Source organism: Polypterus senegalus, chromosome 6, assembly GCF_016835505.1.
Source record: "Polypterus senegalus isolate Bchr_013 chromosome 6, ASM1683550v1, whole genome shotgun sequence".
Taxonomy (NCBI): domain Eukaryota; kingdom Metazoa; phylum Chordata; class Cladistia; order Polypteriformes; family Polypteridae; genus Polypterus; species Polypterus senegalus.
This window is the reverse complement of record NC_053159.1, coordinates 15,361,889-15,376,720: the sequence shown is the minus strand read 5'-3', so window position 1 is coordinate 15,376,720 and position 14,832 is coordinate 15,361,889. Positions and strand designations below refer to the sequence as shown.

The following is a 14,832-nucleotide window of genomic DNA, read 5'->3' as shown; positions in this document are numbered from 1 at the left end:
TGCAGTTGTTTATTCAGCCGATGCTTTTATGACATGCACTTTAATAAATGCATTTGGTGAGTCATCCTCGTAGATGCAGTTTACAGTCCAGTGATGGCTGCTTCAGGGCACACACGGGGCTTTCTGCTGGCTTCATGCTTCTGGTTCCTTCTCCAGCCTCAACTCTGACCCCGTGTCTGTTTTGTGTTTTTCAGCCCCGCCTCTTTCCATATCAGTGGTGGCAGCAGATTCTCCGGCACCCTTCAGCCGTTACCAGCCTCAGAACTTCACCCTCATCTGCATTGTGTCGGGGGGAAAACCGGCACCCACAGTAAGTCAAACCAAAAATGGATTTCTCACTCTGTGGCCCGCTGAAATTTCTTTTGTTTTGTTGGGATCCTTCTTGCTCTCTATATGCTGTGACACCATGTATGCGAGGTTCTTTAACCTCTTCAGCTGACAGATTTCAGGTGATATTCCTTAAGCCTGAAAGTGTTGTCATTTTGAACATAAGTGCAGTGCATTCTGGGAAATCTGAAAGGCAAAGCAGGGTTCAGAGATAATAAGATAGCTGGCAAGTGAAGCAGCCCCTTGTTTGGGTCACTTTGTGGAGTCGCGTGTTATCTGGTGTGTTGTAAGTATTTATTAACTGACCTTCATTTGTTAGTAAAGAGTCGGACCCAACACGCTGAAATGGGCCGGTCGCTGCGGCTCACCTTCCTAACTGTAAGGTGGCTGATAAAACGATAGGCCAATATCACTCACTGAAGTGCCCCACCATATGTCCCCTTCTTGAAATAATCAGCTCTAAGAGACAAATGAATAAATATAGTATATGAAAAAAACAGTTATAAGGCAATTTCAGTAAGCAGGGAGAAATCAGAAGTGGTCTTCCCTCGACTTTCTCGTTTACTCAGATATGGGGATGGATATTTGAGGATTAAACCGCAAGACAATGATTATATTTTTATACAATGTACATTAAAGAACTATCAACAACAAATCAAATCAAGTTAATAATATATTGAATAATTATTATAAAAGTAAAGTTGAATAAATCAGACTTTGCAGATGCATGAATAAAAGGTAAAGTACCACTTCTGGTTAGCGGAAATAGCTCAGATGTTGATAGAAATCTACGTTTTGTACCTAATACTTGTATGCAAAATTTGGTTGACCGAAGTGAAAGCGTACTCAAGTTATCGTGTTTACACACACAGAGACACACAGACATAATTCCAAAAATGGAGGGAGACGTGAATTGAAGTTATGGTTGCTTTTCTTTAATTTTAGGTTTGATTTATTTGTTAATTTTTAATTAATTCATCAAGAATTGAGATTTAATAGACTTCCTGGAAATATTTATTCATAAAACTGCAAGTCAGCGAAAAGACAACTTGGCAAAAAAAGACAACTCGCCGACAGATAACTCGGTGACAGACAACTCAGCGAAAGGACAACTCGGCGAAAAGATAACTCGTGACATCCTTTACCAGTTATGAAATAGTTAGGGTCAAAGAGATTTTTTAATGATATTTAAATGACAATGTAGGATGCCTGAAAATCCACAGAATCGCCTGCTTTGTGAGAGTCCCAATACATTGAGAGTAAAGATATCCCTTAAGTTGTACTCGCAGGTCACCTTTTCTATTCTAAATAACATTATCATACGATTACAATCAATACAATTTATATAAAGGATTAGCAATTTTGGTTGCAGAACATAATGTGAGATAGAGTTTGTGCCATCTGCAGAATAAAGTTCAATGACAATTACAAGTATATAAATTTATTTTCAACATTTTAAATCACGTTGTCATTTAAAAATAAATAAAAAAATCTCTTTGAAACTATTACCTAACTGGTAAAGGATATTGCCGAGTTGTATTTCAGTGAGTTGTTTCTTCACCAAATTGTTCTTCGCCGAGTTGTCTTTCATTGAGTTGTCTTTCGCCGGGTTGTCTTTCCGTTGAGTTTTCTTTTCACCGAGTTGTCTGTCGCCCAGTTGCTACCGAACCGCAATTATGAAACATTTTAATGTCACATTTTTACTGTCTTCATTTTTGGCTGTGTCTTTCGCACTCATCCCGGGTTATGATCTACCAGATGCCCAATGGTCAGACCACTGCAAGGTATGTGATGGGTACAAGACATCCCAGACCTTAGAATGTTCTGTATAGCGAGTCCATGTGCAGCTTTGATCAGCTTTTGACTTCCATGGGAATTAACCTTGAGCTTGTATAATAATGACTTAGTAACATATCTGTGTTTTGAGAAACTGTCCTCCCTGCTAACAGAAAGATAGACAGACGTCTGTGCTTATTTTGGATGAGAATGGAGGAGGAAGAATAGTTGCCTTTTATTAGACTTTGTTCATAAAGTCTTGCTGTTACAGACACAGGAAAGGTGGTGGCTTTTAAAGGCCAGTTTAGGAAGTGACCTCAAAAGGGGTCGGAACCAGAAGGGTCTTTATCCATAGGCTCAGGCCACATTTGAGTACAGAGAAGAGAAACAGAATAGGTGAGGGTTAGTAACAAATGTTAACTATCATGTTGCTTATGTTTTAGTGCTAATGACTAACAACAGAGATGCAGTCTGTACAGTTAATCAGCAGCTCTAGTCAGGGCGTGCTAAACTGAAGTAGTGAGTCTTCAGCCGGAATTTGAAAGCTGAGACCGAAGGGGAATTTCTTATAGTAGCAGGCACAGTTTAGGGGCCCTGTAACTAAAAGCTCGACCTCCCACTGTTATTTTATTAATCCTTGGAATCATAAGCAGACCGGCATCTTGAGATCTTAATGTGCACTCTGGTTTGTAAGTTATGATAAGTTCAGAAAAGTAAGCCGGACATTGGCCATTTAATGCTTTATATGTTAAAAGGAGGATTTTGAAATCTGCCCTAAACTTAACCGGGATCCAGTGTAAGGATGTCATTTAAATATAATTAAAAAAATCTCTTTAATGTTGCCTAGTTGTATTTTGGCGAGTTGTTTCTTCGCCGAATTGTCCTTCGCCGAGTTGTCTTTCGCCGGGTTGTCTTTTTGCCGAGTTTTCTTTTCGCCGAGTTGTCTGTCGCCCAGTTGCCACTGAACCGCAATTATGAAACATTTTAATGTCATATTTTTACTATCTTCATTTTTGTCTGTGTCTCTCACACTCACCCCGGGTTATGATCTACCAGATGCCCAGTGGTCAGACCACTGCAAGGTATGTGATGGGTACGAGACATCCGGGACCTTAGAATGTTCTGTATAGCGAGTCCATGTGCAGCTTTGATCAGCTTTTGACTTCCATGGGAATCAACCTTGACCTTGTAAGTGTACAGATCAGAGTCCTGATCAGAACTGAGGGATAGAGGAAAGTTGGTGGCTTTTAAAGGCCAGTTTAGGAAGTGACCTCAAAAGGGGTTGGAACCGGAAGGGTCTTCATCCGTAGACTCAGGCCACATTTGAGTACAGAGAAGAAAAACAAAATAGGTGAGGGTTAGTAACAAATGTTAACTATCATGTTACTTATGTTTTAGTGCTAATGACTAACAACAGAGATGCAGTCTGTACCGTTAATCAGCAGCTCTAGTCAGGGTGTGCTAAAGTGAACTTGTGAGTCTTCAGCCGGAATTTGAAAGCTGAGACCGAAGGGGCATTTCTTATAGTAGCAGGCGCAGTTTAGGGGCCTTGTAACTAAAAGCTCGACCTTTATTAATCCTTGGAATCATAAGCAGACCTGCATCTTAAGATCTTAATGTGAGATCTGGTTTGTAAGTCATGATAAGTTCAGAAAAGTAAGCCGGACCTTGGCCATTTAATGCTTTATATGTTAAAAGGAGGATTTTGAAATCTGCCCTAAACTTAACCGGGAGCCAGTGTAAGGATTTAAGAACTGGAGTTATGTGATCGTATTTTCGTGTTCTTGTAATATTTCTTGCAGCAGAATTTTGGATTAACTGGAGGCTGAATAAAGAACAGCTTGAACATCCAGTGAACACCGCATTGCAGTAGTCAATCCTACTAGAAATACGTGCATGAATTCATTTCTCAGAATCTTGTTTATTTAGAAAGCGCCTTAATTTCCCAACATTTTTTAGATGGAAGAAACATGAAACTCTTATTCAAGCCCTTTAGCTGCCTCCCATGCGCACGTTTGTGACAATATATAATTTGTAACTAAGAAAATAGACCACCTAGAGTGTGTTCTTATTTATTTTTATTATTATTATTTTTTATGAAGACATTGTGACAATGCGGGTTCTGTTTCCTGCTTCCAGTTCACTTTTGGGAGCCCTTGAACCCAACACCATTGGTAATGACACCGGATGAGCTGGACCATAAGAACACCAACGAAGCAAGGGGAACAGTGCAAAAGTGCTTTTATTCAAAAAACGATTTTTTGGGTTTCAAGACCCAACTTATACGTGAGTATATACGGTATATCATAAAAGCATAAATATAAACGGAAGAACGTTATGCTCAGACTATATAATTCATTCGTGAGACCACATCTGGAGTACTGTGTGCAGTTCTGGTCACCAAACTACAAGAAAGGATAAAGCAGAACCTAAAGCTGTGCAGAGGAGAGCAACTAAGCGCATCATGGAACTTAAGGACATGTCCAACTGTGACAGACTCAGAGAATTAATCCTGTTTAGTCTCAAGCAGGGGAGACTGCACGGGGACTTAATCCATGTTTTTAAAATCCTTGATCCATCAGAATTCCTTCAACTTAAGGGTAAATATAAAATACTCAAGGACCTCAGTGGAAAATTAAGGGAAGGACATTTAGGGCTGAAGCCAGGAAGCACTTCTTTATGCAAAGAGTTGTGGAAATCTGGAACAAACTACAGAGACATGGAGATGAAGAAGAAACCTTGAGCATCTACAAGAAGTATCTGGATGAGATATTTGGGACCACTTATCTGTTAGCTAAAGAAACAGGCCTGGTGAACTGAATGTTCGGTCTCCTCTCGTTTCTCACATTTCTGATGTTCGTATGTTTGGCGCCTCCAACCCAGAAGTGTAATAAGCAAGTTAAGAAAATGGATGCATGGATAACATAATGTAACATCCCATAATAAAATACAACATTGTCAAATGTGATAGCAGGAACAAAATCAACTCTATGTCATCATGTTTTGCAGCAGCCCCTCTCCGCCCCCATGAGTCCTAACCCCGCATCGTGAACGTCCAACTCAATATGTTTATCCGCTTCCCAAAATGTGATGTGCCTGTCAGGCTCGCCTGCAGATATTTGAGTTTGTACATAACCGCCATTGTTGTCGTGAAAAGCAGGGGTGGGGTTGTCACAATTCTAATATAGCGTATTCTTATTTTGGCAGCTTTTATTACGGCATTGCCACTGTGATGTTTGTGCTTAATTCTTCATAAACAAAAGTCTAATAACTAACTATTTTGCTTTTCAGAAAGTGATGAATAATGACAGGCAGGCCGTGTTTTGAATCGCAAGTCAGAAATGGTATATAGAAATTAAAATAATAGGATTCACAGTAAATTGAACCAAGTTTAAATATTAATCATTATATGGCAAGCTACGGTAGGCTGCATGGCAGGAGTTTAACAGCTTCTAAATAAAACTCGAGTTTAATTAGAGGCTTTTTAGCAGTTGCCACATATAAGTAAGTGCTTTGTGTTTCCTGGATTGTCATTAGGTGAATGAAGCTTTATTGTCTGACAACACAGTAGACACTTGATGATTCTTTGAAAAATTGGGAGCATTTTCGAAGTCCTAACTGAGTCATAATTAATTCAGGGACTGGTGGCACAGGGATTAGCACTGCTGCATCATGGATCATAGTGTCCAATTAGTTTAAAAGCAACAAAATAGAGAAAATGGGTTTCGTGTTCATCGAGGATGTGATAACATCTTAAAGTGATACTTTGGTGGCGCATTAGAACATTATGGATGAGAGCAGGCCATTCAGGGCAACAAAGCTCGCCGGGCCTATGTACTTAATTCTTCTAAAATAACATCAAGTCGAGTTCTGAAGGCCCCTAAAGTCCCACACTACTTGGTCACTTATTCCATGTGTCTGTGGTTCTCATTGTGAAGACAAACTTCCTTATGTTTGTGCAAAATTTACCCTTAACAAGTTTCCAAATGTATCCCTGTGTTCTTGATGAACTCATTTTAAGGTTACAGTCACAGCACATCATTCAGATTGAGATCTGGGGGAACATGGAGGTCAAGTCAATACCTTGATCTCTTTGTCGTGTTCCTCAAACCATTTCTGAATGCCTTATCCTGCTGAAAGAGGCCACTGCCATCAGGGAATAGCATTGTCATGAAGGGGTGTACGTGATCTACAAAAGTCCTTAGGTAAGTGGTATGTGTCAAAGTAAGATCCACATGAATGCCAGGATCCAAGGTGTCCCAGCAAAACTTTCTCAGAGCATCACACCGCCTCTGCCAGCTTGCCTTCTTCCCATAGTGAATCCCGTTGCCATCTCTTCACCAGGTTAAGAACACATACATGCTCTTAAAGAAAATGTGATTCATCAGAACAGGCCACCTTCTTCCACTGATCTGTGGTCCCCTTCTTTTGCCCAATTGTAGGCACTTTGGCAGTGGACAGGAGTCAGCATGCCAAAAGTCTTTGGCGATGTAGCCCCAAATGTAGCAAGCAAGCTGTGTTCACCTTTCTCTCATGGCCAGCATGAAGTTTCTCAGAAATTTGTACCACATTAGGTCTCCTGTGGGATCGGATCAGACAGGGTAGCCTGCGCTCCATCAGTTAGCCTTGGGTGCCCGTGACTGCCAGTGTCTGCTTCACTTTCTTAGACCACTTCTGGTAGGCACTAACCATTACACCCTGTGGTATAGGAAATCCATGGCTTCAAAAGAATGACCAGTTTTAAAAAATCCAGATAGCCGTGACCGTCTCCGTGGGTGCGATTGCTGGACCGTGGGGAGTTAATGAGGTAATTGGGGCGATTCGCACCTGCATGTGAGGGTGAGATTGTTCTCAATTGCTTCATCGGTCTTCATCAAGACACTGCGACAATGGAGCCATATAAGTACGGGACAGCATGTGGAAAGGGGAGATCGAGTAGAAAAAAAAAAGAGAAAGAAGGAGAACAGAGGTAGAAAGATGATGGAAGAGCAGTCTCTGGAGGACGATCTGACCACCTAGAGGGAGGAAAGGCAGTGTGAGCTGGGGCTACATGAAGGAGCGTACACTGTGGCGCTCTAGGGGCTGGTTCACCCCGCTGAATAATGCTGTGGAGTGGGGTGAGCATGGTGAATGACCTCCCTATGGATCCAGTGAGTGAAGGAAGACAGGAGGGGAGCCGACCTCAGGTGGTTTTGAGGCAGCCGAGACGGGGGTCAGGTGGATGAAGTTCGTGGCTGCGCAAGTGATGGGTGAACCGAGACAATGAAGACGGAGGTGGACTGAGATCGGGAGGACCTCTGGTTTTATTGGATTTATTTAATGGCGTTTTTATCCCCCACTTTTCAGTTGTTTTTTATGGATTTATTTATGGACATTTGGAACACTGCACTGTGGACGCTGTTTTTCTTTTGTTTGGATTTGTTTTTAATAAAACGACCTTGGCACTTTTCCACCATCTCCCTTGCTCTATGTGAGATTTGTACCTATTAGTCAGCTCAGCCCGTCATAACAATCGACAGTGTTGAGTTTGAGAGGCTCCCATATGTGAAGAGGGAGTCTGGAGTGGACCTGCACCATCACAAACCCCACAAGACTCGTCTTTTTGAAGATGATCTGACCCAGTCGTCTAGCCGTCACAATGCAGCCCTCGTCAAAGTCACTCAGATAGTAACGTTTGTCCATTCCTCCTGCTTTCAACACGTCACCTTCAATGACCGACGGTTCACTTGCTGCCTAATAGATGCGGACCCTTGGCAGGTGCCACTGTAACGAGATAATCGTGGATAAGTCAGGGCTTGATTTTACCGTATAATTTCCGGTATTTTATAATGTCGGCCAGTCAATACAACTTTATTAGCAGCATACACTAACAGCTTATTACACAGAACTTTGTCATACACAACTTATCCTATCCTATTTACCGTATATACTCACGTTTAAGTTCTCCTACGTATATGTCAGGTCTTAATTTTACCGTATAATTTCTGGTATTTTATAATGTCGGCCATATAAGTCGAATGCGGAAAACTCACACTATTGGTCCAAGAGATTATGATATGCTAATCTGAGAGAGTAACCACAGAGCACATGGCCTTTTTTTCTGTGTATTGTGCCTACATGCCCACACGGTAATACCTGAACTATTCCAAAGTGACGTTTGCACTGTTTTGTGTTTTTTGTATCTCGCACCCTCATACACCTTTATTGTAAGAGCATCCCTTATCTATGATCGTTGAAATGGCGAAAGAAGTTGGTAACTGCGCTGCTGCAACAAAATTCAATTTGTCTGAGAAACTGGTGCGAGATCGGTTACCATATATACTCGCGTTTAAATTCTCCCGCAGATAAGTCAGGGCTTGATTTTAGCATACAATTTACAGTATTTTATAATGTTGGTCGTATAAGTCAAATGCGTAAATCTCGCGCCATTGGTCCAAGAGATCGTGATATTATAATGCCCACCTGAGAAAGAAACCACGGAGGAACAGCCTTTTTAATGTATTTGTGTGTGGCAATGCGTGGTATCAGCGTGTGCTCCTGACCTCATTCTCTCACTCTCTCTATTGTGCCTACTTGACCACACAGTAATACCTGAACTATTCTGAAGTGACGTTTGCACTGTTTTGTGTTTTTTGTATCTCGCACCCTCATACACCTTTATCGTAAGAGCATCCCTTATCTACGATGGAGCGTTCGATCAGAATAAAATATGATGCTGGTTTTGAATTAAAAATCATTGAAGTGGCGAAAGAAATTGGTAACTGTGCTGCTGCAACAAAATTCGATGTGTCTGAGAAACTGATGTGAGATCGGTTACCATATATACTCGGGTTTAAGTTCTCCTGCAGATATGTCAGGGCTTGATTTTAGCGTACAATTTATGGTATTTTATAATGTCGGTCGTATAAGTCAAATGCATAAAACTCCCGCTATTGGTCTTAGAGATTATGATATGCTAACGCCCACCTGAGAGAGTAACCACGGAGCATACGGCCTTTTTATTGTATGTGTGTGTGGCAATGCACTGTATCAGCGTGTGCTCCTGACCTCATTCTCTCACTCTCTCTATTGTGCCTACGTGAACACACAGTAACACCCAAACTATTGTGAAGTGACGTTTGCACTGATTTGTGTTTTTTGTATCTCACATCCTTATACACCTTCATCGTAAGAGCATCCCTTATCTACGATGGAGCGTTCGATCACAAGAAAATAAGAAGCTGGTTTTAAATTAGAAGTCGTTGAAGTGGCGAAAGAAATTGGTAACTGTGCTGCTGCAACAAAATTCAATTTGTCTGAGAAACTGGTGCGAGATCGGTTACCATATATACTCGCGTTTAAGTTCTCCCGCAGATAAGTCAGGGCTTGATTTTAGCATACAATTTACAGTATTTTATAATGTTGGTTGTATAAGTCAAATGTGTAAATCTCGCGCCATTGGTCCAAGAGATTGTGTTATTATAATGCCCACTTGAGAGAGTAACCACGGAGGAACAGCCTTTTTAATGTATTTGTGTGTGGCAATGCGCGGTATCAGCGTGTGCTCCTGACCTCATTCTCTCACTCTCTCTATTGTGCCTACTTGACCACACGGTAATACCTGGACTATTCTGAAGTGACGTTTGCACTGATTTGTGTTTTTTGTATCTCGCACCCTCATACACCTTTATCGTAAGAGCATCCCTTATCTACGATGGAGCGTTCGATCAGAAGAAAATATGAAGCTGGTTTTAAATTAAAAATCATTGAAGTGCCGAAAGAAATTGGTGACTGCGCTGCTGCAACAAAATTCGATGTGTCTGAGAAACTGATGTGAGATCGGTTACCATATATACTCGCGTTTAAGTTCTCCTGAAGATATGTCAGGGCTTGATTTTAGCGTACAATTTATGGTATTTTATAATGTCGGTCGTATAAGTCAAATGCATAAAACTCCCGCTATTGGTCTTAGAGATTATGATATGCTAACGCCCACCTGAGAGAGTAACCACGGAGCATACGGCCTTTTTATTCTTTGTGTGTGTGGCAATGCGCGGTATCATCGTGTGCTCCTGACCTCATTCTCTCACTCTCTCTATTGTGCCTACGTGACCACACAGTAACACCCAAACTATTGTGAAGTGACGTTTGTACTGATTTGTGTTTTTTGTATCTCACACCCTCATATACGTAAGAGCATCCCTTATCTACGATGGAGCGTTCGATCACAAGAAAATAAGAAGCTGGTTTTAAATTAAAAGTCGTTGATGTGGCGAAAGAAATTGGTAGCTGCGCTGCTGCAACAAAATTCAAGTTGGCTGAGAAGATGTAAAAAAAAAAAAAATGAACTGTCATATTTTTGAACAGGCGTATAATTCAGGGTCTGATTTTATGATCGATTTTTTGGGTTTCAAGACCTGACTTATACGCATGTATATACGGTATATCATAAAAGCATGACTATAAACGGAAAGGCATTATGCTCTGACTACATAATCCATTTGTGAGACCACATCTGGAGTACTGTGTGCAGTTCACGCTACAAGAAAGATATAACAGCACTTGAAAGATGTGCAGAGGAGAGCAACCAAATGTATCATGGGACTTAAGGACATGTCCAACTGTGACAGACTCAGAGAATTAAATCTGTTTAGTCTCAAGCAGGGGAGACTGTGTGGGGACCTAATCCAGGTGTTTAAAATCCTTGATTTGCTGCCTAATAGATGCCGACCATTGGCAGGTGCCACTGTAACGAGATAATCGATGACATTCACTTCACCTGTCAGTGGGTTGAATGCTGATCGGTGTACACATACAGTACAGTATAGAGGAATTAAAAAAAATAATACGTTAGGCTTTACCTTCCTCATTAGGATAAGCGTGTTTAGAGACGGTAAGGACAGGCACCCATTATCTGTCACGTTCCTAGCCTGTCTCTTCCCTGCCACTTCTGTTGAATTTTATCACAATAAAAATAATACAACGGCCTGGTTTCTAAATATGGGCAGGCGTGAAGGTGACATGGCTACATGCCTCCCGCTGTCTCTCTGACTCCAGGTTTTTCATTCATTCTGATATTGGATTAGGATTTATTATCAAACAGTCGTAAATTGTCCTTATTGTTGCTAAGTACCCGTTGGATTTCAATGAGATCTAGCAGAACAATCCAAAAGCAAAGAAAGGATGATTAATTCAGCTTTCAGTGGGTAACACCTAGGAAATGAGCTGGATTAATTAGCGCAAGGCAAGTGGTTGTAATGTTAATGCAGGCCATCACGCCTGAGAAGGAGGGAGATGAGCCACACTGCAAGACGCTAATGCGCTAATTGGAGGTTTAACTCCGACTAAGTGGAAGGCAAAGATGCCGGTTGTGTAATGTTCAGACAGAAACGCTCGTGAAAAACGGACAGAATACTCTGCATAAGGGCGAGGAGATGTCACAAGCTTTAGAGATAGGAAATGACAGGCAATCCACGGCCCAGTGGCAGAGGTAACGGCAAATCATTACAGAATTATTCGGATGTCTCGGGAAACCTAGAAAAGCAAGGCAGTGGACCATGCAGAGCTTGCGCTAAGCCCCTGCTGGAAGTAGATTGCTGTGAGTGATGCTTTGAAGGCCATGTGTGTTGCAGAGCTTATATATACAGAACTGAGTTCAACGTCAGTAAGTCCATCATGCCCTCACCCTTAAAGAGAAACCTCAGTCTTGAAGGCAATGAGACAAAAATGACTTTGTGGGGTGCTTGGAAATTAACAAAAAACATAGGAGCTGAAATGTGAGTTTTGGCCAAGCAATGTGTTGTACCTAAAAGATAAGGAAGAAGCTGGGGGCATCGATAAAATACAGAAGGCTTTTCACCCCTTGAAGGTTTTCACAGTTTATTGTTCTACAACATGTGCATCTCGGTGGATTTAATTGGGCTTTTTTGACAGTGATTGGCAGAAGAAGACAAGTCAAAACAGATCTCTGCAAAGTGGGCTAAATGAATTATGAATATAAAACGCTGTGTGATATATGAAATAAAAGACTGGACACACAACGAAGGTTTGGGGCAGCCACCCATCCCTGCCTGCAAAAGGGCTCAAGTGGTTCGAGTCCAAAGTATTACTGTCTTGGGAGGAATGATGGCGCGTTTATAAGGTGACTCAAGGGAAGTGATGTCATCAGAGCGGGACAGGAAGTGACGCCCTCAGGAGGCGGGACAGGAAGTGACATCCTCGGGGGGCCAGGGCAGGCAGAATTTCCTGTGTCTGGTCTGTCAAGAGAAAAGAGAGAGATTCACTGTAACCCGCCGCCCCCCAGCCTAGGGTGGAATTGGCGTCGTCTGGCCCCTTTGATTGACTCCCAAACGCACGTGTGTGACAGATAATATTTTGTTGACTATTGCTCTTTCTCGAATCTCCTCTTCCTCCCAGGTTAAGAGCTTATAGGTGTCATTTTTGTCAATTTGAGGTGCATATTAATAATATCACTCAGTCTGCATAGTTCCATCTACGTCATATCAGCCGTTTACGCCTATCTCTTTCAGGTACCAGTCACTGCTATTCTTGTTCATGCTCTGGTTACGTCTCGTATTGATTTGTACAATTCTATCCTTTCTGGTCTTCCTCACAAACTCTTTCACAAACTTCAGGTGGTTGAGAATGCCGCAGCTCATATTATTACCAGAACGCCTTCCATTTGAACTCGTTACTCCTGTCCCTCAGCAGTTTCACTGGCTCCCTGTTAAACATCACATCGATTTTAAGATTCTGCTTATTACTTACAAGACCTCTCGCACCTCCTTATCTTTCTGATCTTCTTCACATCTCCATTCCTTCCCGTATCCTTAGATCTTCTTGCTCTATTAATCTTATTATCCGTCCCGCTCGCTTGACTACCATGGTGTTTAGTGCTTTCAGTCGAGCGGCCCCTCGCCTCTGGAACTCTCACCCATTCATAATATTGAATCTCTTCCTACTTTTAAATCTCACCTTTAAACACATCTTTTAGCTGGCTTACTTTGTTTAATATAAATATTAGCTGATAAATTTAAATTTAGTTTTATTATTGTGTTTATTCTGGTTTTGTACTGTAATCGTATATTAATTTTATGCTGTGACTCTCGTTATTAATGCGTTCTGTAAGATGTCCTTGTGTGCCTTGAAAAGCGCCTATAAATAAAATAATTATTACGCAGCGGGTCCAACATTATTATGTTCACTTTTTCTGTTTCTGGCGCCTTGTCCTCCTTGAAAATACACACTCACCCGGCCACTTTGTTAGGTACACCTGCTCAACTGCCTGTTAACGCAAATATCTAATCAGCCAATCGCAGGGCAGCATTTCTGCATGTAGACATTGTCAAGAAGACCTGCTGAAGTTCAAACTGAGCATCAGAATAAGGAAGAAAATGACTGAAGTGGTTTTGAATGTGGTATGGTTGTTGGTGCCAGACAGGCTGCTCTGAGTATTTTGGACACCACTGATCTACTGTGATTTTCACGCACAGCCATCTCAAGGGTGTACAGAGAACTGTCTGAAAAAGGGAAAACATCCAGTGAGTGGCAGTTCTCTGGCTGAAAATGCTTTGCTGATGCCAGAGGTCAGAGGAGAATGGCCAGAGTGGGCTGATCTGATAGAAAGGCAACAGGAACTCAAATAAGCACTCATTACAACCGAGATGTGCAGAAGAGCATCTCTGAACACACAACACGTCAAACCTTGAAGCAGGTGGGCTACAGCAGCAGGAGACCACACCAGCTGTCAGCTAAGAACGGGTAATTGAGGCTACAATTCGCACGGACTCACCAAAATTAGACAATAGAAGACTGGAAAAATGTTGCCTGGTCTGATGAGTTTCAATTTCTGCTGCAACATTCAGATGGTAGGGTCAGAATTTGGCGTCAATCTTGTATCAACGGTTCAGGCTGGTGTTGGTGGTGTAATGATGTGGGGGATATTTTCTTGGCACACTTTATTCCCCTTAGTACCAATTGAGCCTCTTTTAAATGCCACAGCCTGCCTGAGTATTGTTGCTGTCCATGTCCATCCCTTTATGACCACAGTGTGGACATCTTCTGATGGAGACTTCCAACAGGATAACCCGCCATGTCACAAAGCTCATATCATCTTGAACTGGTTTCTTGAACATGACGATGAGGTCACTGGACTCAAATGGCCTCCACAGTCAGCAGATCTCAATCCAATAGAGCAGCTTTGGAAAGTGGTGCAGCGGGAGATTGGCATCATGGACGTGCAGCTGACAAATCTGCAGCAACTGTGTGATGCTATCATGTCAATATGGACCAAAATTCGTGAGGAATATTTCCAGCATCTTATCGAGTCTGTGCTACAAAGAATTACAGAAGTTCTGAAGGCAAAAGGGGATCCAACTAGCAAGGTGTACCTAATAAAGTGGCCAGTGAGTGTTTTTCCTGGACTCAAACAGTTGTAGGATATCACTTTAAGGGGAGAGGGGGGCCAAGCTGTGTCTGTGGGTCCTTGAACTATTCTGTGACATAAGAGGATGTACTTCTTCATCTAAGGATGTGCGCTTTTGGAAAGGAGGAGAGGAGGAACCTGGAGAGGGAGCTCAAATGGCGCTCACAAAAATTATGAGTTTCTGATGTGTGCAGATTGCTTTGTGTGCACGTGACTGTAAGTGGTGGCAAACCATCGAGGACATCTGTGTGTGTGGCACTGCCTTGTTTTATTACTGAAGCTTGAGTCTTTCACGTCATATTGAAGGAGGCTTTAACACCCTGACA

The 14,832-nt window shown here is 41.9% G+C and overlaps 1 protein-coding gene across 1 annotated transcript in view; it reads left to right on the top strand.

The window, feature by feature from the left end:
• The window catches only part of igsf21a (immunoglobin superfamily, member 21a), a 777,574-nt gene that overhangs the window by 723,939 nt on the left and 38,803 nt on the right, over positions 1 to 14,832 (top strand). Inside the window, exon 5 of the mRNA XM_039755430.1 lies at positions 195 to 310. Coding sequence (XP_039611364.1) covers positions 195 to 310 — 116 coding nt within the window. The remainder of the gene's footprint in view (positions 1 to 194; positions 311 to 14,832) is intronic.